Here is a 27,332-nt window from a genome sequence, read left to right on the forward strand (position 1 = left end):
ATAGTGCAATGGAATGGGGTGATGGTAGAGGTAAGTCCAGGGTATTGGTCCTGTCTGCTTGTAGCACAGGTCCAGTGTTCAAGAGGTCATAGGCAGGGAAGCAATGTCAGTTCAAAAACATTCAGGAGAGTCTCATTTCCTGGCAGTGGCATCTTTCTGGGTCGCAGGGAACGTTTACCTGGGGTGGTTCACCTTCCGCATGGGGAGGGGTGCTGGTTGCCTGTAGGTCCTGTGGCAGGGCTTCCTGTCCACCAGCTGCAGCAGATGTGGAGGACTGTTCAGTTGACTGGCTAGTGGCAGGGGCCCGCTGGTTTGATGTATATTCCTCATGATGTTGGCCATATCAGCCAGCACTCCTTCTATGGAGACCATGGTGGTATTGAAGGCCTGCAAATCTTCCCTGATCTCTGATGGAGTACCTCCTACAGCCGCTTGTTCTCCTGCATTTTGTTCAGAATCTGGACCATTTTGTCCTGGTATTGTTGGTAAGTCCCCAGGACATTAGTGAGTGCCTCCTGGAGAGCCCATTCCCTGGGCCTGTCCTCGCCCTGGCGCACAGCTGTCCTCCAAGTGTCCCTGTCCCCCTGTGCCTGTGTCCCATGAATGGTGTGCCTACTGCCACTGACCCCAGACCCTGATTGTCTTGGCTGTGAGGAGTGGACTGGGGTCCCTGTACAGGTGGGCACACTGCTGACTGATGAGTCCTGGAGACAGAGGTGTGGGGACGTTGGGTGGGTGCTGTGGTGTTGGATACTGAAGGGGGAGGCTCTGTGGTGGACTGGGAGTGGGCTGGGGTAGCCGACTGACCAGTGGTCCCTGATGGTCTGGGTTGTTCATTAAGTTCCAGAAGTCCAGAGTTACTGTCATCACTGGGGGCATCTTCTGTTGGGGGACTGGATAGTCGTGGCTCCTCCTCGCCTCTGAGATTGGCTGGGGCACCTGTGGGGATGTAAGTTATGTCTTATGCTTCATGTCTGTGATATATTGTACATTCCTAGTGTTGGGCCTGGCCCTTGAGGCAGGTTCATCCCCTGACCTTTTGCCTCCTTACTCCTATTTTTTTTGAGCAGCTGTTGTTGGCTTTTGAACTCTGGACACTTTACCTCTGCTAACCAGTGCTAAAGTGCATATGCTCTCTGTGTAAATTGTACTGTTGATTGGTTTATCCATGATTGGCATAATTGATTTACTAGTAACTCCCTAGTAAAGTGCACTAGAGGTGCCAGGGCCTGTAAATCAAATGCTACTAGTGGGCCTGCAGCACTGGTTGTGCCACCCACATACGTAGCTCTGTAATCATGTCTCAGACCTGCCACTGCAGTGTCTATGTGTGCTGTTTTAACTGTAAATTCGACTTGGCAAGTGTACCGACTTGCCAGGCCTAAACCTTCCCTTTCATTACATTTAAGACACCCCTAGGGTAGGCCCTAGGTAGCCCCAAGGGCAGGGTACAGTGTATGGTTAAAGTAGGACATATAGGGGGTCATTCTGACCCCCGCGGGCGGCGGTCGCCGCTCGCGTGGAGGGAGCCGCCATATGGCCGCTCCGCGGTCGAAAGACCGCGGAGGCCATTCTGGCTTTCCCGCTGGGCTGGCGGGCGACCGGCAGAAGGCCGCCCGCGAGCCCAGCGGGAAACCCCTCCCCACGAGGAAGCCGGCTCCGAATGGAGCCGGCGGAGTGGGTATGTGCGACGGGTGCAGTGGCACCCGTCGCGTATTTCAGTGTCTGCATAGCAGACACTGAAATACAAAGTGGGGCCCTCTTACGGGGGCCCCTGCAGTGCCCATGCCATTGGCATGGGCACTGCAGGGGCCCCCAGGGGCCCTGTGACACCCCATACCGCCATCCTGTTCCTGGCGGGAGACCCGCCAGGAACAGGATGGCGGTATGGGGTGTCAGAATCCCCATGGCGGCGCAGCACGCTGCGCCGCCATAGAGGATTCTCATGGGCAGCGGAAAACCGGCGGGAGACCGCCGGTTTTCCGCATCTGACCGCGGCCGAACCGCCGCGGTCAGAATGCCCTGCGGGGCACCGCCAGGCTGTTGGCGGTGCTCCCGCCAACCCTGGCCCCGGCGGTCATGGACCGCTGGGGTCAGAATCACCCCCATAGTAATGTGTTTTACATGTCCTGACAGTGAAATAGTGCTAAATTTGTGTTTCACTGTTGCAAGGCCTGTCCCTCTCAAAGGTTAACATGGGGGCTACCTTTAAATATGATTAAAGTGTAGAATCCAACAGGCTGGCGGTCGGGGACTCATAATCCCCAGGGCAGCGGTGCATGCACCGCTGCCCTGGGGATTATGACCGACAGACAGAATCCTGGCGGGAAAGTGGAGGGGCCGGCGGTATGGACGTGGCTTTTCCACCACGGTCATAATTGCTGGCGGAACACCACAAGCCTGTTGGCGGTGTTACCGCCAACTTATCGCCGGCCGCCAGGGTCGTAATGACCCCCTCTGTCTCTTTGTGGATTCCCTGTTTGGGTCAGTTTGACAGTTGGGCTGGTTGAACCTCACACTAGACAGTGACACAAAGGGAGTTGGGGTGTAGTCTGCATTTCCTGATGAGCCATCTGTGCTAGGAGGGAGGGGAGGAGTGGTCACTCACACCTGAAAGGGCTGTGCCTGCCCTCATCCAATGTAGTCTCCAACCCCCTGGTGAATGTCTGGGGCCTGGCCTGGGCAAGGCAGGATTTCACATTCAAGAGAGACTTTGCTTTGAAGTAGGCCTACTTTAAAGGAGAAAATGGGTATAAGAAGGACACCCAAAACCACAGACTTTTTAACACTTCTGGGAACCGAGAGGAACATCTGCCTGGAGAAGAGCTGAAGAGATGAGGAAGAAGAGCTGTCATGCCTGTGACTGTGCTTTGAGGAGCTATCCTGCAGTTGCTGCTTCTGCCAGAGTATGAAGGCAAAGACTGGACTTTGTGTGCCTTCCATCTTGTGAAGATCTCCAAGGGCTTGATTTAGAGCTTGCTTCCTGTTGTTTGAAGTCTCAGGGACAGCAAAGACTTCTCTATGCCAGCACCTGGAGTCTCTGGAGAGACTCGTACTCTGCCCTGTGCTGCCCATCCAGTTACTGGGACCCTGAAAGGAGAAGCTGGCAGCCTAACAGGAAGAAATCCATGCACAGAACGGAGTGTTGGAAAAAGATCAACGCAACTCTAATCTGCAGCTGAAAAATTGACGCACCGCCGGCTTAGTGGCTGAAAATTGATGCTCGCCTGCAACGTGACCGAAGAATCGACACATGGAGCTGGAGAAACGATGCACAGCATAGCTGACGGAGGCGGGGAGATCGCAACCCACGCTGTGTGGTTTTTGGATCATCGTGCAGCTGGATTTCTTATGCAAATGCCACTGGGCGTGTAAAAACAACACAAGGCCTGTCTGGACCCAAGACTGCTGACCCGATTGACGCATCGCTCTCCTGCGGAGAGTAGAAACAACGCACTCGACGAAATGAGAAACGATGCAAGGTCGCGCTCGTGAGTAAAACCGACGCATCGCAAGCCCTTTTTGACGCACACTCGCCCATGCAGGGTTATTTTTTACGCACCTGTAGGAGGCTGGCTTGGCTTATAGTGGTACTTACACCTTGTGCCAGGTCCAGTTATCCCTTATTTGTAGATTAGATATATTCTAGCAGCTTACGCTGATAGAGGTAGCTATAGCAGAGCAGCTTAGGCTAAACTAGGAGACATGTAAAGCCCTACTATACCACTTATATCATATAGAACTATATCATAAGAAACACAATACTCAGAGTTACTGAAAATAAAGGTACTTTATTTTAGTGGCAATATGCCAAAAGTATCTCAGAGGATATACTCCCTTAGGAGGTAAGTAAAATACACAAAATATATACACAGAAACCAAAATCAGGTAAGTAACAGTTAGAAAAGTAGTGCAAACAATGTAGAACACAATAGAATGTACTAGGGAGAAATAGGCCTAGGGGCAACACAAACCATATACTCCAAAAGTGGAATGCGAACCATGAATGGACCCCAGGCCTAGTGTAGTGTGTAGCGGTTCGCTGGGAGTATAAGAAAACACTAAGGGTGTCCAAGATACCCCACCCCAAGACCCTGAAAGGTAGGAGTAATTTTATCCTACTACCCCAGAAAGACAGTAAAGTCGAGATAGGGGATTCTGCAAAGACAACAACTGACTGCAAAGCACTGAAGATGGATTCCTGCACCTGAGGACCAGCAAAGGAAGGGTACCAAGACCAAGAGTCACACAAGTGTCCAGGGAGGGGCAGGAGCCCACTAATCTATGAATGAAGGTGCAAAAGGGCTGCCTCTGGGTGGAAGAAGCCAAAGATTCTGAAACAACGGAAGGTGCCAGGAACTTCTCCTTTGGTCAGAAGATGACCCATGGCGTGCTGGAGGATGCAGAGTTGTTTTCATGCAGAAAGACCGCAAACAAGCCTTGATAGCTGCAAGAGTTGCAGTTGAAGGTTTTGGGTGCTGCCAGGGCCCAGGAAGGACCAGGAGGTCGCTCCTTGGAGGAGGAGACAGAGGGGGGGCTCAGCAATAGAGAAAGCCCACGCAGAAGCAGGCAGCACCCGCAGAAGCACCTGAACAGGTGTTCAGAAGATCTGAGCATGGCGGTCATCTCAGCACAACAAAAGAGGGTCCCACAAAGTCGGAGTTCAACTCAGCGAGTTGGGCAATGCAGGACGGAGTGCTGGGGACCTGGGCTGTGCTGTGCATGAAGGAAGTCTTGCAAAAGTGAACAGAAGCCCTAGAAGCTGCAGTTCACGCAGTACACAGGATTACTGTCTGGTGTGGGGAGGCAAAGACTAACCTTCACTAAATTTAGACAGAAGGGCCCCTGGACTGTCGGGACACTTGTATCCAGCTCCTGTGTTCCAGGGACCACGCTCGTCAAGATGAGAGGGGACCCAGGGGACCGGTGATGCAGACGTTTAGTGCCTGCGGTAGCAGGGGAAGACTCCGTCAACCCACTGGAGATTTCTTCTTGGCTTCCAGTGCAGGGTGAAAGCAGGCAGCCCTCAGAGCATGCACCACCAGGAAACAGTCAAGAAAGCCGGCAGGATTAGACGCTACAATGTTGCTGGTAGTCTTCTTGCTACTTTGTTGCGGTTTTGCAGGCGTCCTGGAGCAGTCAGCGGTCGATCCTTGGCAGAAGTCAAAGAGAGAAGTGCAGAGGAACTCTGGTGAGCTCTTGCATTCATTATCAAGTGAGATGCCCACAGGAGAGACCCTAAATAGCCCACAGAGGAGGATTGGCTACAGAGAAAGGTAAGCACCAATCATGAGGGGTCTCTGACGTCACCTGCTGGCACTGGCCACTCAGAGCTGTCCATTGTGCCCTCACACCTCTGCATCCAAGATGGCAGAGGTCTGGGACACACTGGAGGAGCTCTGGGCACCTCCCCTTCAGAGGTGCTGGTCAGGGGAGTGGACACTCCCATTTCCTTTGTCCAGTTTTGCGCCAGAGCAGGGCTGGGGGATCCCTGAACCGGTGTAGACTGGCTTATGCAAGGAGGCCACCATCTGTGCCCTTCAAAGCATTTCCAGAGGCCAGGAGAGGCTATCCCTCTCAGGCCCTACACCTATTTCCAAAGAGAGAGGGTGTAGCACACTCTTTCAGAGGAAATCCTTTGTTCTGCCCATCCCCAGGGGGGTAGAAACCTGTCTGAGGGTTGGCAGCAGCGGTAGCTGCTGGGAAAACCCCAGAGAGTTAGTTTGGCAGTACCCGGGCTCTATGATGATGCCCCGGGATGCATGGAATTGTCCCCCCAATACCAGAATGGTATTGGGGTGTCAATTCCATGATCCTAGACATGTTACATGGCCATGTTCGGAGTTACCATGGTGACGCTACACATAGGTATTGACCTATATGTAGTGCACGCATGTAATGGTGTCCCCGCACTCACAAAGTCTGGGGAAATTGCCCTGGACAATGTGGGGGCACCTTGGCTAGTGCCAGGGTGCCCTCACACTAAGTAACTTTGCACCTAACCTTCACTAAGTGAGGGTTCGACATATAGGCGACTTATAAGTTACTTAAGTGCAGTGTAAAATGGCTGTGAAATAACGTGGACGTTATTTCACTCAGGCTGCAGTGGCAGTCCTGTGTAAGAATTGCCTGAGCTCCCTATGGGTGGCAAAAGAAATGGTGCAGCCCATAGGGATCTCCTGAAACCCCAATACCCTGGGTACCTAGGTACTATATACTCTGGAATTATAAGGGTGTTCCAGTGTGCCAATCAGAATTTGTAAAATTAGTCACTAGCCTGCAGTGACAATTTTAAAAGCAGAGAGAGCATAAACACTGAGGTTCTGGTCAGCAGAGCCTCAGTGATACAGTTAGGCACCTCACAGGGAACACATACAGGGCATACTTTATGAGCACTGGGGTCCTGGCTAGCAGGATCCTAGTGACACAGGCAAAAACAAACATATACACAAGTAAAAATGGGGGTAACATGCCAGGCAAGATGTTACTTTCCTACAGCACCCAATGTACATTTCCACACTAACAGTGTTAGTGTGTGCTTAAAACTACACAAATACTCTTTTTGCTTTTTAATTGATAACTTGACTTGTGTGTTGTGGATTTTTGTAGTTTTGGTCTTGTTTTGTTTAGATAAATAGTTCCTAATTTTCTAAACCTGTGTTGTGTCATTTTGTAGTGTTTTCATTACGTTGGTACAAATACTTTACACCTAGCAGTCTGAAGTTAAGCCTACTGCTTGTGCTAAGCTACCAAGGGGGTGAGTGGGGGTTAGCTGAAGGTGATTCTCTTTTACCCTGAGTAGACTGTGGGTCCTTGCTTGGACAGGGGGTCCAAACCCTGCTGCAGCCCTTCTTGATTCAGTGATACATTAGAAGCAATGCAAAGCACCAATGCTCCAGGGGAGTACAAAAAAACAAATAGGAAGGAAAGACATTGGATATGGAACAGAGAATGAATTATAATAAGCTTAATGAGAACATTTACTCCAGGCAATGCAGTATTTGTGTGCCAACATTATACATGTAAGATGTATTAACTGAAGGAAACCCTGTCTCAAGGGTGTTTTGATTTCAGGGTCAATGCTGATACAAAACACTGGATTACCTGAGATTTAATTGGCACTAATTAATTAGTAAATTACTTCAGAAATGAACTGATGAAAATTCTTCAAATTAAAAACATTAGAAAAAGTTGTTTTTTTAAGGTGCCGGAAAATGAGAAGTTAGATGTAACAACATATGAGATACTTCATCTTAACTTGCTAACTAGGCCCAGTGTGTGGAAATACAAATCTCACCAAAACTTGTATTTTCTTTCCAGTTTTAAACATTTATACCCCAGGCTCTATTTAATCAAGCTCAATTGTTTATTAATCATCTGTTTCTATTGGCAATGGAATAATATGGAAATATATGGTGCCCTGATGCTGCCAACAAATAGAATTTACTTTTGGCCTGCAGTTCTTCAACACATACATGTTTTACAGATATTAATTTAAAACATTTATTGACAATCAAGTATACCCACAATGTAAGATAGTTACAGGTATCCCTGGTAGCACTGGAGTGCTGTATTACTTGTAGGACTGGTAGCACCAGGATGTTATAGTCACATACACGATTTGTTACATTAGTTGCAGACACTGATACTTTTTAGCAGTTCCAGTTTCTCTTACCCATGAGGATCCATCCTTGGAGGCTTTGTTTACACCTAGAAGAGCCCTTGGATGAGAAGATACCTGGCATCTCTGATGGAATATCACTCAAAGCAGATCCGTATGGAACACAGACAAGGGAAACAATGCTTTTCTCTATGCCTGGAAATGCAAAATATAGTTTGATTAATTGTATTAGACAAGATGATACTCTCAAGGAATTCTGCGAGTCACAGAGGAGTTCACTGTTGCAGAGATCCAAGGCGAATGGCCATAGAACTGAGTGGTAACATTAACTCCATTTAATGTACAATTCAGGTGATTATTATCTTTGTAATGTTTAAAACTGTTGCTCAGTTGTTACCCTCTTCTTACACTCCTTCCATAGTTTAACCAATGCATACTGAGGTTAATTAACTCAAATCTGCAGTATTAAAGTTGATACTTTAAGCTCTACAATGCATTATATTGTTGGCTAAAAAGCCATGACAAAATTCAGATTTCACATTTGACTCTACTCAGCCATGGCACAGAACAATCAAAGCAAAATAACCTATAACTTTGTATTTCTTCATCATTCTTTGTGTGTACTGATGTTTACGAGGTGAGTACCATACAACAGAAGAGGAGCACATGGTCCATTTGCACAAAGCATGTGGCTGAGTGGGACATGGCTAACCCTATGCTGCTGCTTATGCAATGGAACTTAAACCCCAGATGTGAAGCCTCCATTTATTGAAATGCAGCAGAACACTAAAATATTCAATAGTTCATTGATAACAAGCATTAACAATGGCAATAGGTTCTTGGTGCCTCCTGAGCATACAGAGGCCATATTGAACGTGTTCTATCATTCCAAGATGGCCACCATCTGCTCACCTGTGCATAATGTATGAGACTCAATGATGTCCATTTTTCTGCTTTTTAACCCCTTTGGGCCACGGACGTAACGGTTAGGTCAGATGGCTTAGCGCTGCTGTGTCACGGACGTAACCGTTACATCCTGGCTCCCCTCAAGGGTCTCCCAACCCCTTCTGTAGAAGGCTGGACTGGCTTGTAGTGAGTACCAAGGGGTACTTACACCTTGCACCAGGCCCAGGTATCCCTTATTAGTGTATAGGGTGTCTAGCAGCTTAGGCTGATAGATAATGGTAGCTTAGCAGAGCAGCTTAGGCTGAACTAGGAGACGAGTGAAGCTCCTACAGTACCACAAGTGTCATATGCACAATATCATATGAAAACACAATACACAGATATACTAAAAATAAAGGTACTTTATTTTTATGACAATATGCCAAAGGTATCTCAGTGAGTACCCTCAGTATGAGGATAGCAAATATACACAAGATATATGTACACAATACCAAAAATATGCAGTAATAGCAAGAGAAAACAGTGCAAACAATTTATAGTTACAATAGGATGCATTGGGGACACATAGGGATAGGGGCAACACAAACCATATACTCCAAAAGTGGAATGCGAACCACGAATGGACCCCAAACTTATGTGACCTTGTAGAGGGTCGCTGGGACTGTAAGAAAACAGTTAGGGTTAGAAAAATAGCCCACCCCAAGACCCTGAAAAGTGAGTGCAAAGTGCACTAATGTTCCCCAAAGGACAAAGAAGTCGTGATAGGGGAATTCTGCAGGAAAGACACAAACCAGCAATGCAACAACAATGGATTTCCAGTCGAGGGTACCTGTAGAACAAGAGGACCAAGTCCAAATGTCACAAGCAAGTCGGAGATGGGCAGATGCCCAGGAAATGCCAACTGTGGGTGCAAAGAAGCTGCTACTAGGCCGTAGAAGCTGAGGATTCTGCAGGAATGACAAGGGCTAGAGACTTCCCCTTTAGAGGATGAATCCCCCACGCCGTGGAGAGTCGTGCATAAGTGTTTTCCTGAAGAAAGACCGCCAACAAGCCTTGCTAGCTGCAAGTCGTGCGGTTAGCGTTTTTGGAATCTGCTGTGGCCCAGGAGGGACCAGGATGTCGCCAATTGCGTCAGGGGACAGAGAGGGTGCCCAGCAAGACAAGGAGCCCTCTCAGAAGCAGGCAGCACCTGCAGAAGTGCCAGAAAAGGCACTACGAAGGGGAGTGAAACGGTGCTCACCCGAAGTCACACAAAGGAGTCCCACGTCACCGGAGGACAACTTAGAAAGTTGTGTAATGCAGGTTAGAGTGCTGTGGACCCAGGCTTGCCTGTGCACAAAGGATTTCCGCCGGAAGTGCACAGAGGCCGGAGTAGCTGCAAAAGTTGCGGTTCCCAGCAATGCAGTCTGGCTTGGGGAGGCAAGGACTTACCTCCACCAAACTTGGACTGAAGAGTCACTGGACTGTGGGAGTCACTTGGACAGAGTTGCTGGATTCAAGGGACCTCGCTCGTCATGCTGAGAGGAGACCCAGGGGACCGGTGATGCAGTTCTTTGGTGCCTGCGGTAGCAGGGGGAAGATTCCGTCGACCCACAGGAGATTTCTTCGGAGCTTCTAGTGCAGAGAGGAGGCAGACTACCCCCACAGCATGCACCACCAGGAAAACAGTCGAGAAGGCGGCAGGATCAGCGTTACAGAGTTGCAGTAGTCGTCTTCGCTACTTTGTTGCAGTTTTGCAGGCTTCCATCGCGGTCAGCAGTTGATTCCTTGGCAGAAGGTGAAGAGAGAGATGCAGAGGAACTCTGATGAGCTCTTGCATTCGTTATCTAAGGAAATCCCCAAAGCAGAGACCCTAAATAGCCAGAAAAGAGGGTTTGGCTACTTAGGAGAGAAGATAGGCTAGCAACACCTGAAGGAGCCTATCAGCAGGAGTCTCTGACGTCACTTGCTGCCCCTGGCCACTCAGAGCAGTCCAGTGTGCCAGCAGCACCTCTGTTTCCAAGATGGCAGAGGTCTGGAGCACACTGGAGGAGCTCTGGGCACCTCCCAGGGGAGGTGCAGGTCAGGGGAGTGGTCACTTCCCTTTCGTTTGTCCAGTTTCGTGCCAGAGCAGGGCTGAGGGGTCCCTGAACCGGTGTAGACTGGCTTATGCAGAAATGGGCACCATCTGTGCCCATGAAAGCATTTCCAGAGGCTGGGGGAGGGTACTCCTCCCCTGCCTTAACACCTTTTTTCCAAAGGGAGAGGGTGTAACACCCTCTCTCTGAGGAAGCCCTTTGTTCTGGCATCCTGGGCCAAGCCTGGCTGGACCCCAGGAGGGCAGAAACCTGTCTGAGGGGTTGGCAGCAGCAGCAGCTGCAGTGAAACCCCAGGAAAGGCAGTTTGGCAGTGCCAGGGTCTGAGCTACAGACCCGTGGGATCATGGGATTGTGCCAACTATGCCAGGATGACATAGAGGGGGTAATTCCATGATCACAGACATGTTACATGGCCATATTCGGAGTTACCATTGTGAAGCTACACATAGGTAGTGACCTATGTGTAGTGCACGCGTGTAATGGTGTCCCCGCACTCACAAAGTCCGGGGAATTTGCCCTGAACAATGTGGGGGCACCTTGGCTAGTGCCAGGGTGCCCACACACTAAGTAACTTTGCAACTAACCTTTACCAGGTAAAGGTGAGACATATAGGTGACTTATAAGTTACTTAAGTGCAGTGGTAAATGGCTGTGAAATAACGTGGACGTTATTTCACTCAGGCTGCAGTGGCAGGCCTGTGTAAGAATTGTCAGAGCTCCCTATGGGTGGCAAAAGAAATGCTGCATTCCATAGGGATCTCCTTGAACCCCAATACCCTGGGTACCTCAGTACCATATACTAGGGAATTATAAGGGTGTTCCAGTATGCCAATGTAAATTGGTGAAATTGGTCACTAGCCTGTTAGTGACAATTTGGAAAGAAATGAGAGAGCATAACCACTGAGGTTCTGGTTAGCAAAGCCTCAGTGAGACAGTTAGGCACTACACAGGGAACACATACATATAGGTCACATACTTATGAGCACTGGGGTCCTGGCTAGCAGGGTCCAAGTGAGACATAACAAACATACTGAAAACATAGGGTTTTCACTATGAGCACTGGGCCCTGGCTAGAAGGATCCCAGTGATACAGTGAAAACACCCTGACATACACTCACAAACAGGCCAAAAGTGGGGGTAACAAGGCTAGAAAGAGGCTACTTTCTCACACCCTCCCCTGGGCAGGGATGGAAGGGAAATCGCTTCCCCTTCCACCACCGCCCCCATGACGTCTGATTACCTCAGTGTGCAATTGCGCGCTGACCTCATCAAAGGTCGCCCTCATTGCGCTGGAACCTCACCTTATCTTGAGCCCATTTTGGAAATACAAAGGTTTCCTTTATACCTATTTTTCACTCCGGTATATAATGAAAACCCATTGCAAGGTGCAGCTCATTTATTGGCTCTGGGTGCCTATGGTTCTTGACAAACCTACAAGCCCAATCTATCCCCAGGACCAGAGGAGTCCAGCAGACGCAACGGTATATTGCTTTCAAAAATCTGCCATAGCTGGTAAAGGTTAGAGAGTAAAACGTGGAGAGAAATGGCTATTTTTTTCATCTCCATTTCAATATTTATTTTTTTCAGCTGTTATTTTCTACAAGAAAAAACTTGCAGGATCTCTGCAAATGACCCCTTGCTAAATTCAGAATCGTGTCTACTTTTCAGAAATGTTTAGCTGTTCGGGATCCACCATTGGTTTCACACCCATTTTTGTCACTAACTGGAAGAAGGCTGAACGCACAAAAAATAGCAAAAATGGGGTATGTCCCAGTAAAATGCCAAAATTGTGTTTAAAAACATGGTTTTCTGATCCAAGTCTGCCTGTTCTTGAAAGCTGGGAAGATGGTAATTGTAACACCCCAAACCCTTTGTTGATGCCATTTTCAGGGGAAAAAAACACAAGCCTTCTTCAGCAGCCCTTTTTTCCCATTTTTTTTTAAAAACTACATTTTAGCTGTATTTTTGCTAGTTTCTTGGTGTTCACATGGGGAACCCATAAACTCTGGGTACCCTTAGAAACCCTAGGATGTTGGAAAAAAATGACACAAATTTGGCGTGGCTAGCTTAGGTTATGAAGGCCCAAGCGTGAACTACCCCATATAGCCAAAAAAAGGCTTGGCACAGGAGGGGAAAAAGCCTGGCAGTGAAGGGATTAATTTACTGTGAACAGAACAGTGAAATAAATCTAAAAGAAACAGAAATGTGCAGGATCAATAAAGCAAGCAAGTGGCTTCTTATCACATAATATTTGTTGGGACATGGGAAATACAGGGAGCAGTATGGGGAAGGTTTTGGGAGCACCACAGAGCAACATTCAACTGTAGTGGTGAAGAAAAGGGAGGTGAGTGCAGGGGAGGAACACTTTGGGTAAAAAAAAAAAAATGAAGAAGGAAGTAATGCCAATCTGCATGTGAGCCCTTTTTTGGGATGTTCACCTCCACCAAACGCCATTGGCTAACACTAGTGCTGATGAACCTCCCTTTATCCACAGCAAAAATATAGCTGAACAACAGTAGCCTGTGGTTGAAAGGGTCAGCCAAATTTCCCTTTCTTAATTTAATTTTATGTTTTGTGTGTTGTTGGTTTGTGTTGTCTGATGACAATGTCTGTTCCCAGAGAGTGAAAGCTGTCTAAAGCATAAGTATTTGGAAATAAACAAAAACATTAGTTTGTGAAAGATATATACAGTGATGATTATATGTGCACATATAGTATAAACATCTAACTCTGAATGTCAATGTGATACAGGTTTTAAAAAAATATTAATTTTTAATCTTTCTCTCAGAGGCACGTACTGGGTTGATGTAGTCACATCAGTCCTTGTAGCTTAGACCACATTGTCCACTGCTAGGGATTAGTTTAACAATCTAATCAGTTCTGGAGGCCACATTTATCATAGTGTTGTATCACCCTTGTGCCATGCTTGTGGGCACAGGGATGATGCAACAATGAAGACAAATTTATCAAGCCAAGTAAGGCCAACTTGAGTGGCCCTGCATGGCTTGATAAACCTGGAGTTATGCAAATCACTGTCTTGTGTTACTCTGCCCCAGAGAGGGGTTCCATTGTTAGAGCATACGTTTTTCCCACGCTTCCACCCATGAATTTTGGTGCATTCCCAGATTTACTATTACACCTGGGAATGCATCAAAATGGTGCACCTCTAAAGGGAGGCATAAGAAAGAAAATTATTATTTTTTCTCCTTGTTTTTTCCTCTTTCTATGTACACAGCATTCTGCAACACATGTAGAAAGAGGAAATTGTCTCTGGCAATTGTTTTTGGGCAGATTTTGTGCCAGAAGGTGCCCCTTACCGTGTCACAAATCCAGTTATTTGTTGGGTCATGATTGTTTGTGTAAAATGAAGTGCACAACAGATGGTGTAACAATACAAACACAGGATAGGGATAAGAATTTGTATTTCAGGTTAGAATCATAAGAATCAAGAGTAAAATAGTTCCCAGTTTTCACTTGCCGCTTGATTTAAAACACACAATTAAAGAAAAGGCTTGATATTTTACAGGGAAAGAAAATAGGTTAATTTAGAGTACAGATCCAGTGATGATCACAGTAAAACTAAATGCTATGTTTCCTTGTACTCCTCAGTACAATCAATCAATCAAATAATTTTTTAAGCGCACTACTCACCCGTTAGGGTCTCAAGGCGCTGGGAGGGGGGGGGGTTTGCCGGTTACTGTTCAAAAAGTCATGTTTTAAGGTGATTTCTGAAGGTTAGGAGGTCCTGGGTCTTGCCTACGTTGGTGGGGAGGGAGTTCCAGGTCTTGGCGGTGAGGTGGGAGAAGGATCTGCCGCCGGAGGTTGTACGTTGGATGCGGGGGACTGTAGCGAGGGCGAGGTCAGCGGAACGGAGCTGTCGAGTTGGTATGTGGAAGTTTACTCGTTCATTGAGGTAGGCCGATCCAGTGTTGTGGAGGGCTTTGTGTGCGTGGATGAGGACTTTGAAAATGATCCTTTTGCTGATGGGCAGCCAGTGTAGGGAACTGAGGTGGGTGGATATGTGTTCGTGGCGAGGGAGGTTGAGGATGAGATGTACGGCTGCATTCTGAATTCGCTGGAGTTTTCTTTGAAGCTTGGCTGTGGTCCCTGCGAAGAGGGCGTTGCAGTAGTCCAGTCTGCTGCTGATGAGGATGTGGATGACTGTCCTTCTTGTTTCTAATGGAATCCATTTGAAAGTCTTGCGTAGCAGGTGAAGGGTATTGAAGCAGGAGGATGATATGGCATGATTTGCTGGGTCATGGAGAGAGATGAGTCTGGAACAATACCAAAGTTGCATGTGTGGGTGGTGGATGTTGGGGGTGGCCCGAGGGTGGTCGGCCACCAGGGGTCATTCCATGCTGTCTTGTTGGGGCCGAAGATGATGATCTCTGTTTTGTTTGAGTTTAATTTGAGGTGGCTTGCTGTCATCCGATGGCGACGTCTAGGAGTCCGGCGTGCAGGTTAATCTTGGCGGTGGCTGGGTTCCTGGTGAGGGAGATGATGAGCTGGGTGTCGTCTGCGTATGAGATGATGGTGATGCCATGGGGTCGGAGGATGTTGGTGAGAGGAGCCAGGTAGATGTTGAAGAGGGTGGGTCTGAGGGAGGATCCTTGGGGGACCCCACAGATGATCTTGGTGGCTGTCGACCGGAAAGGAGGGAGGCAAACTCTTTGGGTTCTTTCGGCGAGGAAGGAGGTGAGGCAGTCCAGGGCCTTGTGGCGAATTCCAGCGTCGAAAAGGCGCGCGCGGAGGGTTTGTTGGCATACAGTGTTGAAAGCTGCAGAGAGGTCTAGGAGTATGAGAGCGACGGTCTCGCCCTTGTCCACTCTGGTCCTGATGTCGTCTGTGCAGGCGATGAGGGCGGTCTCAGTGCTGTGGTTCTTGCGGAATCCAGACTGGGAGGGGTTGAGTATGTTGTTTTCTTCTAAGAAGCGAGACAGTTTGGCGTTTACTATCTTCTCAGCGACCTTTGCGGGGAAGGGGGGAAGAGAAATGGGATGGTAGTTTTTGAGGTCTTCCGGGTCTGCTTTGGTGTTCTTTGGAGATCTTGTTCCACTTGCGGTAGGGTGTAGTGTGTTGTTGGTGGTTGGTGGTTGGTGGGGGGTTTCATGAAGGAGTACAAGTACAATATTATGCTTGAAGTAGAGAAAAGCATGGCACCTGCCATTGATATTTGAGCACGTTATCTTAAAAGTAGTGCTAGGAAGTCCTTGCAACCCTCCGATCATGGCATTTAAAAATGAGTTGTCAAATTCCATAAGGCTATACAGAGAGCTCTTCAGTTTTCTCCCAAATTCCGAAGAAAGATTCCCTGTAATTCTCCATCTTCCCTGTAATTCAGTGCTGTAATATATTGATGCTGCAATATGTGATCACCTAATAGTTGTGTCCAAAGCCAGAGAAGACTGTAAAAATCCAGGCAATGGAAATAAAGTGTTCCCAGCACAATTGCAATATTGTCAGCAAGAAGATATTTACTTTTTTACAAAATTTAGAGTGAAGTGAGAAAGCTGTCTGCAGAAAGCATCTCTATTATTCTGAAAATTAACGCACTTGTGACCCAGAAAGCAATGAAAATGGTTGGCTTCTGTCGTCAGTGAATTCCAAACTTTTCCCTGATTGCCTTTACAGAGGCTTATTCACAGTAATTTATGTGAATCTGTACCCTGGGACAAAAAATGCATCATTGTCTTCGACAAGCTTAGACATAAGGGTCGATTATGACCCTGGAGGTCTGGCCACCGCCGGACGCCACCAGGACCACAGTGGCGGCCAGACCACCACTGGGGCTGACTGTCCGACCTTCGGATTAGGATACTGACAGTGGGACCATCAGCGGTCCACCACCAGGACTATAGGTCCCAACGGGCTGGCGGTAGATCCATTTCCTAGTCAGCCATGGCGACGCTGAATTCAGCACTGCTGTGCTGATTAGGAAATGGTTTTCCACCAGCCTTTCCAGGGCTGGTTTCCTGTCATGGAAAGGGCAACGGAAAACCACAAACGGGCCACTGGGGGCCCCTGTACTGTCCATGACCATGTTGTGGACAGTGCAGGGGCTCCCCATGCAGGACCCACTGAATATGCACTGTCCGCATGAGCATTCTGTGGGTGCTGCACGGTCCCCATGTGCAGCTGCATTGGCTTTGGCTCTATGAGGAGCCGAAACCAATGCATCCATGTAGGTTCCCCCAACCAGCATGGTGGGAACATTCTAATAAGGTGGGAGGAGATGCCAGCAGCCTGGCAGCTGCCTCTCCTCTGTGGTTCTGGGAAGTCATATTCGGCCCTATAGTCTCTGTATTGTGCTCCCGCTCTTGGAATGCCTAATTACGAAAAGTATTTGTATTTATTCTGTCATGAGAGAGAAGGGTGCTCACTTACTGTACTCACTCAGAGCCAGTAGGTTATTTTTCTGCTACACCAGGTCCAGCAGTCGATATGCTTCAAGGCTATTTGTGGAACATTGCTGCATACTGTTTTGCCATTCAGCAAGTGAAGGAATTATGATGGGTTATATACAAGGGAGCAGTTTTACTATTCTTTCATGCAACACTGGACAGCATGAAAAGAAAGAGAAGAAATACTCCATATTTAGAAAGATATGGAACATTTCTGTTCTCTCCTTGCACTGGTGTACTCTGTGCAGCCTTGGGCTAATGTAGGTATCCTTAAACACTAGTGCAAGGGTACTTGTGTTACAGGCAGGATTGTTTTTGAGGAGAAAGGGATACCTTTCTGCTCAAAAACAATCCTTAGAGGCATTTTCCTCTTCCAATATGTGCTACAGAATGCAGCACATGCGAAAAAGAAAATAACAAGGAGAAGTAAAGGTATTTCTCCTTTTTACGCCTCACTGGAGAAGGCGTGGCAGTTTGACCAATTACCAAATTTACTTGCTTTAGAGTAACTGAGAATGCACCAAACTCAATGTGTTGCGTAGGCTCTCATTATTCTAATAAGACTACTGGATTTTGAGCAGCAGAATCGCCCGCGGTGTGGGAGACTGAGTCCAACCCACTGTGGGTGACACCTGTCGCTCCAATCTGGGTTTTGCTCCGGCTAACTAGCAGTGCCTCATCTCTACCAAAGGATAGTGATGATTGGGCAGCCGAGGGCATGACATACTAGGCTTCTCAGGGAAGTTGTGGTCACTCAGGTCGCATCTGGTTCTCTCATTTACAATTCAGTCTCATATATAAATGATAAACAGAGGCAGTATATGTTTCAATAATGAGTTTAGTAAAACAACTGCATCTTAGATAGCAAAGTGAGAGCTGCAATACCCAGGACGACACAACATGACAGTATTAAAATTGTGACAAAAAGAGTGAAGCATAAAAACAACGCTATCATATTGTCACCATGATGGATGGACTATTTCCTATCTAGGTTGCAATTTGAGCACAGCATGTTAAGCTCTAATTCTGCCTTTCAGGTTCCCCATGGAAGACATCAACCCCCATACCTGAGCAAAGGCCTGTGGTCTGTGTTAGCTTCTGTAGCGAAGCATTCAGCAATCAGCATACAGTCGTGGTTTCCTGGCTGGAATCTCCCTCTAACGTGTAAGGGACAAGGAAGTGCTTAAATAATAACACAGCTGATGTTCTGAGACTACGAATGTTGGAGACTAAACTTCTACCACGTTTACCGGCAATGTACCGAGCTGCAGCCTTGAATGAAGCACAGAGTGATCAAGAATGTCTTGTTTGAGAACAGAGTGCTGGCTTAGGCAAAAACAGTTAGATAGATGAAAATAAAACAAGACCATAAAAATGGTTATTGTAATAATAATAAAGCAAAGCTGAATAAATTATATCTAGGTTAAAATGCACAGCGGCCTAGTGTGTTAAAATAACGTGCATGGAGCTATAACTAAAATGGCTACACAACACATGGTCAGATGCATGAGAATGCTCGTGCTCCACCCTTCAAACACCTCCCAAGTGGAAATTTAATGTAACACTGCAGAAGCAGCTGTGTTGTGTTACATTTCTTTAAAAAGCCACATAAGGCTACACAAAATTTGACTTGACCAGCTCAAGCATAAGTAGGCAGAACAAAGGATTTTCTTTGGGAAATGGGTGTAATACCCTCTCCTTTTGGAAGTAGGTGTTACATGGCTTTGGAGGTCTTCAGTCTGCACAAGATGCAAGAAGGAATCTCTCCTGGACTGAAGGAGTCACATCCCTGCATCCGCATGCACAAAATGCAAAGACAACCGGCTGCGTGGATCTCCTCTCATTCTGAGCTGCGTAGGATCCTGCATCACTGGTGGTGGTCTGGAGTAGTCCCCTTGGTCCTCTCTGCCAGCTCTCCAGCTTTGGTGAAGGTAAGCCCTTGCCTTCCCAGGAAGTACCCCCATGCACTGCATCTCTTGCAGCTGCCAAGGCTTGTTGGTATCTCCTCGAAGGGATCTTTAGGCTCCTTGTAGCCCCAGCCCCCAGTTATCTTCCCTGTGATGCACAGCCCTCTGCATGCTTCTCCTGTGATGTGGGACCTCTCCTTAGGTGTGCTGTGTGGCCCTCTCTGTGACTACTGGGCTCCTTGCTTACGGGTCTTCTGTGGGGGCTGCCTCTTTTTCTTCAGACTCTGTGCACTGCTGAGGGTCACATGGGTCTTCTCTGTGGGTTGAGTCCCTCTGGACCTTGCTGGTCCCCGGCAGCTCCACTTTTCCACCAACCATGACATATGCCTTTGCCATGGCTTGTTGGTGGTTTGTCCACATCACAGACTGACTGCAATCCTTCATCCGGTGTGGGACGTCGACTGCCTCACCCAGGGACTCTTCATCTGCTCGAGTGCTGCGTGGCTGACAGTCTTCGTCTTACCGTCGACCAACTCCTGAATCCACAGACGGGGGTAGTGGCTCCAGACACTACTGGACACACCAAGGGGAACTGGACTTGGTTCTCTTCTTTTCAAGATCTTCCTATTCCAGGATTCACCTTTGGTTTCTTTCAGTCTTGTTTGGGTCTTGCACTATCCTTCCTTGAAGTCCTTTAGATTGGTTTGGGTAGAACCAGTAACTTACCTCTACTCTCCTGGACGCTGGGGGGGCACTCTGGTACTTACTGTGTGGGTTTCCTAGTTCCTCCAGCTCCCCTCTGCCAATTCCAGTTCCTTGGGTGGGGGCCCAACTTTTGCATTCAACTTTCTTAGTATATGGTTTGGTCCCCCCCAGGCCGTCAGTATTTCCTATTGCTTTTCACTGTTTTCTATTGCTTTTTATGCCTATTTCTGATTGCTACTGTACATATATAGTGTATTTACTTACCTCCTATTGGAGTATTGCCTATCTAATATTTTAGTACTTGTGTCACTAAAATAAAGTACCTTTATTGTTGTAACACTGTGTGGTTCTTTCATATGTGTAAGTGTTGTGTGACTACAGTGGTATTGCATAAGCTTTGTATGTCTCCTAGATAAGTCTTGGCTGCTCATCCACAGCTACCTCTAGAGAGCCTGGCTTCCTAAACACTGACTGCACCTCACTAATAGGGGATACCTGGACCTGATATAAGGTGATAATGCCATAGGTACTCACCACACACCTGGCCAGCTTCCTACATTAGTGACCAATGGGTCATCTACCTTAGGGTGGCTACACCCACTAAGTAACCATTTCCTGTGGACAGAGGGCACTTCCCTGTCCCTGATTTTCCTACCATACAAGATGGAGGAAAATGAAATGGACGGGTCCCCTCACACGCAACACCTTAGTGGTGGTGGAAGCTGTGGGTGGCCACTCCTCCTGTTCTTTGTGCATTCTCCCACTGTTGCTCTCATCAAAAGTTGGGGTTTGCAACAGGGGGAGCCAATTGATGCTAGCAGCAGGCCTGGGGGGTCATGTTCCAAAGGCAGTAAGCCCGTTGATGCTCTCTAGCAGGGCAGTGCACATTCCTGAGGAAGGAGGTGGAACCCCTCCACCCCGGAAGTGCTTTGTTCCTGCACCCAGGGAGAAGGGGCTCTCACCCCAGGATCCCAGAATCTTGTCTGGTGGTAGCAGGCTGGTTGTGATCAGCCAGAAACCATGCCAGGGTAAGTTAGCTTTGCAGGGGTCACCTCTAAGGTGGCCCCTGGGTACATTTTGCAATAAATCCAATACTGGTACCAGTTTGGATTTATCATTCTGACTTGTTTTAGATCAACCAACCCAGGGTTCAGAGTAGCCATCATGTAACTGTGAAACTTGTACTGACCAGTGTCCAACACATGCATGTAAAATGGCTGGTCTGTTCACTTTCTATTTCCCAGGTTCGGCAAGGACACAGTAGGGGCACATTACTCATTCCATGCATCTATGCCCACACATACAGTATAGTGCACCCTGCCTTAGGGCTGGAAGGCCTGCCAGAAGGGTGGCTTACCTATATTCCAAACAGTGTGTAGCAGACAGGGAACACAGGCTGTGTGCCATGTCGAGTTTGAATTTTAGGAGTGCATCAGGATAGTCAGCCTGCAATAGCAGTGTTGGGTGCATCTGGGTGTATAGCCCTTGAGGGTATCACAATCTGTGCTGCAGCCCTCTGGGGCCTACCCTTAGTACCCTATTAGTACCATTTATTAGGGACTTATAGAGGCAGCTAAAGGGGTTGCCAATTGTGCCAATGCATCACAACAGTTTTGGAAACGAGATCTGGCCCAGGGAACCTGGTTACCAGAGGCCCTTGGCACTAACAACTTTGAAAGCATGTCAAATACCAGGACACAGGGAGGGGCTAACAATGACAAAAGAAGTATTTTCTCACAGCGTTGAGTGGAGAACATGGGGTTATTGCTGGGCTTGGGTTTGCTGGCTGGAAGAGGTTGTTGAGGCTGAGAGAGGTGGGTTGAGGGATAAAGTTGTTGTGGATTATGGCAATCTTGCTGTAGAAGTAGTCAAATAGTGAGTCGCAGAGTTGTTGGGACGGGTGTACTGTGTTTTCTGTGGCAGTAGCATTGGAGAATTCCTTGATTGTTTTGAAGAGTTCTTTGGTGTGCTTCGCTGTGGCATCAATGTGGTCCGTGATGGCTGCTCTTTTAGCCTCCTTGATGTGCTGGTGGTAGTCACTGAGTTCTGTTTTGTGTGCAGCTCTGTTGGACGGGTCCTTGGAGATGCGCCATCGCTTCTTGAGTAGAAGACAGTTGCGCTTGGTGATTCTGAGTTCTGGGGTGTTGGGAGGACCAGGGGTCTTAGTGCTGGGTGCGGTCCAGGTGCAGACGGGAGCAAACAGCCTTGACTTTGGTGTGCCTTTGCCGCTGAATCTGTATGGAATATTACACAGATAGCCCAGATGGCCCAAGCTTCAGACAGGTGGAATGTTGCACAGATTTCTCAGGCTTCAGACAGCAGGACTGTATGGAATGCTACACATGTCCTAGGTTTCAGAGAGCGGGCTGCACAGAATGCTACACAGATGTCTGAGGCTTCAGCAACAGATCAATACAGAAAGTTACACAGATCTCTCAGGTAGAAGGACTATACTGAATGTTATACAGATGTCTCAAGCTTCGGACAGGAGGACTGTACAGAATGTTACACATATATCACAGGCTTCAGACATCCGGACAGTGCAGAATGTGACATAAAGTCCCAAAGTCTGACTCCATCTTACACAGGCATGGACTCCATCTTGACTAATGAGGTCACCAGCTTCCTACCCTCACGCAAGGTTAGTCACTGTCTTTCCCGATTCAAGCAGAATCATTGTCATGTCTGCTATTACAGTCAGATGTTGCCTGACCTTATCTTTCTCATAACTGTGAAAGGATAAAACCTTTTGATTGATGGCACAGATACAACCACCTAAGGTGACATTTGTCTGGTTCAAATTTTTATTTTCCTACCATGTTGTAGCGATTAAGACCACACTCTGATTTATAACTAAAATAGTGTAGTCTACTTCAACGTCCTCTTACCTTATATGTTAGTAAGGAAACTTCTAGTAGGCATACCTTGATGCACGTAATCTGTCAAAAGTTCTTAAACTTATGTCAGAAATTCCAATCTCCGATAAGCTTAAGTAGATAAGAATGACCATTAGACCACTTGTCAGGAGAAGCCCTTTGCCAGATTATCACTTGATATTCTGCTAGAAACAGTCTTACCTACTGCCGGCACTCTTCACACTTCGTGGATGCCATATCTCACCTGAAGCTGATAACGTTGAGCCCTGGAGGAGGACCAGCTGACTGCTACCGCACTGGGAGTTTGCCCTTCCTGGCGAACACTGTCCCTGCACCTCTGCTGATAAAGACAGCCTTTGCTGTCAGCAAGGTATGCAGTGCGTCTTCTCTCCCTAAGAAAGTCTAGGCCGCAAGGTGCTCTACCTTCCATGCTCTCACAGTATTAGCGCATAGAAGTAGGCATTAAGGTGTTAGGTTCCAGATGTCATTTTAAATGACAATGTAAACAATACTAATATATGTTCATTTTTTCTTGTGGTTTATAACATGCCTGCTTGCTCTTTTTATAATATCCTGTGTAGTTGTTTAGCTGTGCAAAGAAACAGACTGATCCTGTAGTAATAAATCCTTTTTACTAAAAGTGTTCATTCTTCTTAGTGCAGTGTGTGTTTACTGCAAATAATGAAATATGGTTTGCTACAGTTTCCAAACTGCCCCTAATCCCTTTATGGGATTGTTAGTCTGATGTTCATCATTGGTACATTGAACCAAGTTCACCTGTTTCACCTGTGAGTGGAAAAGCAACCCTTGTAGAGTCATGTTAAAGTTGTAACTTAACCAATAGCAGTACTGTACAGAATGTTACTCAGATGTCTCAGGCTTATGACAACAGACGTATACAGGATTTTACTCAGATGTGCCAGGCTTCAGACAGCAGGAGATTACAGGATGTTACTCAGTTTATGACAGTGGAAGTATATAGGATGTTACTCAGATGTCTCAGGCTTCAGACAGCAGTACTATACAGGAAGTTACTCAGATGTGCCAGGCTTCGGACAACAGGAGTATACAGGATGTTACTCAGATGTCTCAGGCTTCAGACAGCAGAACTATACAGAATGTTACTCAGATGTCTGAGGCTTCAGACAACAGGAGTATATAGGATGTTACTCAGATGTCTCAGGGTTCAAACAGCAGAACTATACAGAATGTTACTCAGATGTCTCAGGCTTACGACAACAGACGTATACAGGATTTTACTCAGATGTGCCAGGCTTCAGACAGCAGGAGATTACAGCATGTTACTCAGGTTACGACAGTGGAAGTATATAGGATGTTACTCAGATGTCTCAGGCTTCAGACAGCAGAACTATATAGAATGTTACTCAGATGTCTGAGGCTTCAGACAACAGGAGTATACGGGATGTTACTCAGATGTCTCAGGCTTCAGATAGCAGTACTATACAGAATGTTACTCAGATGTCTGAGGCTTCTGACAGCATGACTATACAGAATGTTACACAGATGTGTCAGCTTCAGACAGCAGGAGTATACAGGATGTTACTCAGATGTCTCAGGCTTCAGATAGCAGTACTATACAGAATGTTACTCAGATGTCTGAGGCTTCTGACAGCATGAGTATACAGAATGTTACACAGATGTGTCAGCTTCAGACAGCAGGAGTATACAGGATGTTACTCAGATGTCTCATGCTTCAGACAGCAGAACTATACAGAATGTTACTCAGATGTCTCAGGCTTACAACAACAGAAGTATACAGGATGTTACTAAGATGTCTCAGGCTTGAGACAGCAGGACTAAACAGAATTTTACTCAGAGGTCTCAGGCTTCAGACAGCAGAATATTACTCTGATATCTCAGGGGACACATATCCCCTTTAATGAGATCAGATAGGCCCAGGTCTTGTGGTCCTCTAGAGTTAGATAAGGTGTACAGGCTCATACTTCACACAGAAGAACTATCCTGAGGTTACACAGCTCTCTCAATATTCATGCATCACACCTGTCCCCAAGCTTACAGAGCTATCACAAGCAAGAGTGCTACCTGATCACACATACAGGTCTCCTGACACCCTCTTTAGTTGATCTCTTCTCTGGATGTTGTGTAGCTTTCACAATAGATTAACAAGTGAAAACTTGTTTCCTGGATTCTGTTCATGAGAATCGCTGTGTGAGATTTCAACTCAGGATCCTTCACTTGAAAATGTAATGTTTCTATTGTATGTTCCTATTGATGCCATCTTTTTTACAGCGAGCATAACTGCCTGATTGACAAGAAACACACACATTTGTGACCCCTGCATTTACACAATATGAAGAATGAAGCAGAGAGAAATAATGCAGGTTGCTAGGCATTGCTACTTCTGAGTTAACATGAGAATAAAACAGATATGCTAAAGAATATTACAACACTGCCCTCCTGTGTTAGAAGCTGACACAAGGAATGTTCTAACTTGCAGAAACGTTAAATCTGAATTTATGATCAAATTTAAAAAGTTCATTTATGGACCTCCACAGCACCTTGAGGAAAGAGTTTCTACGTTACAAGTGGTTTTCAGGTAGTTTGACAAAGTATTACTGGTTTTGTAATTTAGTTTGTACTCTTCCAAGATGCACTATGAACCATGGTGGCCGTGGTATGTTATATGTTCCCTCTCATGTACATTTTAGGGTGCTGTAGGCCACCAAGATCGTCTGTGACCATCTAGAGGAACGAGGCAGAATGCTGATTTCCATTATGAGGTTAGGGAACTTAGAGGTTACTTGCAATATCCTTAAAATGTACAGCAGGGAGGTAACCTGTGTCTGGTAATACATGGTCATACCATCACCCTTCCTACTAACCACATAATTCTTGGTGTGTTGCTCTTTCTTATGAAAATGGCAGTAAGGCTGAAAACATGAACAATAAAAGTGGAATCAAAAAACGGTTATTAATAAGTTGCAAAAACATATTAGAACCAGTATAAAGGTAGTCAAATTAAAGTACTGAGGTTCAACATGAATGAAAAAAGGCAGATAATTTTTTTCCTGTTATGTACCTCAGTGTACAAAAAATGTTTCCAAAAAGATCTCCTTTCTGCGCATCAGTGTTTCTTTTACAAACACAGATTTCAGGAATGAAAAGTCAGTTTTCGGGTGATGTTCGAGCTGTAATAAATTGTTACAGTTGAGCAGACATGTCATTAGGTCGAGCATGCAAGCGCTCTGAAGTATTGTGATTTATCTGTGGGCTTTTAACAATGCCTACCGCACTCCCATCACTATCACTCGTTTGTGGGCTTTCCTTTCAAAAATCCTTTGTTATCAATGGTAAATACTTTACATTTGTCACTCCGTGGGGCAGTTTTGTTACTGCCCTGACCATCGACCCTGTTGCATGAATAATTACACGTTTGCTGATACGTTTGACTGTGAGCAAACGTCTTTTTCCTTTCGTGTCTCTCCTTCACGCTCACGCCCATGGCGGCCATGGAGCTTTGAAGCAGCTCGCTTATGTCAACTATTTTACTTTTCATTTTCAATTTATGTGGCAAGAAAAGTCCTGTTAGGAACTTGTAATGCTAATACCTCTAACTCGAGCAAGCGCAAGACCCATTGCATTGCAGATGCTTGTTTTTTTAATTACAGGTGAGTAAGAATGCCACAAATCACCCCTAATACAGAAAATAGAGACAGGCTGTAATGCAGGTATTGGGGGCTCCCATGTAGATGATCATGTCAATGATTCTGGCTGCCAGCTTAAAAGAAAATCACAGCTCTAGTTGGTTTTACACTGCATAGAGTCCACCAATGGTAATGAACTGCTTAGGTTTGCTCATGTAAATGTAAATCGAGAAACATAACAATAAATAAATGACACCAGGTCGGGTCTGAAGATGTGAACGGAGAATTAGAAAACTATACATTGCAGACTGAGTCTTTCACTTACCACGTCTTCTGTCCCGCCTGGCTGGGAGAGATCTGTCCTTTGTAGTTGGAAGCTCTCTGTCCCTTCTGGCTGGGAGTGGCTCTGTCGCTTGTGGTTGATAGAAGCTCTGTCCCTTCTGGCTGGGAGTGAGTGGGTCTGTCCCTTATGGCTGGGAGTAGCTCTGTCCCTTCTGGCTGGCAGTGGGCCTGTGTCTTCTGGCTTCGAGTGCTCTGTCCCTTCTGACTGGGAGTGGGTGTCGCTTGTGGTTGATAGAAGCTCTCCCCCTTGTGTCTTGTAGTGTCTGTGTCCCTCCTGAAGAACCTCAGATGGAGTCTCCTCTGCTCAGGGTCCTGCAGGGTCTCTGGTCTCTGCTCCAAGGCTGCTGGGCCCCGATGACCTGCTTCATGTAAAAAAGACCTCAGAGCCTAAACTCCTGTCCTGATGGTCGTCGCTGGACGTCACTGCTCCAAGCACTGAAAGAGAGTGAAATAAACACTGACTTCCTGGTACTCTGTCCAAAGCCAGTGAAACTATTTAAGGGCGCACAAGCCTTTCACAAGTGAGAATAAATAAACCACACTCTCAGAAAACAGAGATAAATCCTCCTTGCTTCGTGCAAATACATGAATGTTGCTTCTGGCGAAATCCAGGCATCTCTATGGCCGGTTCACCTTCCCCCTCCCCTGTCATCTTCCTCTTTTTACTTAGGAGGCAAGTAATCCACAACAAGTCTTGACACAACCAATGAACCTAAGTCAAAGAGGAAGATATTCCTGGAGTCATTATGAAGTCATCTGATGATTTCAGCTGGACTGTTCCTGCAATGATCTGGTGAAGTCATTCAAAACCATTCTGAAGTGTGTGCATAGGGTGAAATATGTAAATGAGATGACTGAAGTCATCAGTAAA

The 27,332-nt window shown here is 46.8% G+C and overlaps 1 protein-coding gene across 1 annotated transcript in view; it reads right to left on the reverse strand.

The window, feature by feature from the left end:
• The window catches only part of LOC138246674 (carcinoembryonic antigen-related cell adhesion molecule 7-like), a 223,089-nt gene extending 196,039 nt beyond the window's left edge, over positions 1 to 27,050 (reverse strand). Inside the window, exons 1-2 of the mRNA XM_069201430.1 lie at positions 26,445 to 27,050; positions 7,676 to 7,816 (exon numbers count right to left, since the gene is read on the reverse strand). Of these exons, the coding sequence (XP_069057531.1) occupies positions 7,676 to 7,745 (70 nt within the window). The 5' untranslated portion in view covers positions 7,746 to 7,816; positions 26,445 to 27,050. The remainder of the gene's footprint in view (positions 1 to 7,675; positions 7,817 to 26,444) is intronic.
• Between the last annotated feature and the right edge of the window lie 282 nt (positions 27,051 to 27,332).

The sequence above is a fragment of the Pleurodeles waltl genome, chromosome 7 (genome assembly GCF_031143425.1).
Source record: "Pleurodeles waltl isolate 20211129_DDA chromosome 7, aPleWal1.hap1.20221129, whole genome shotgun sequence".
Classification (NCBI taxonomy): domain Eukaryota; kingdom Metazoa; phylum Chordata; class Amphibia; order Caudata; family Salamandridae; genus Pleurodeles; species Pleurodeles waltl.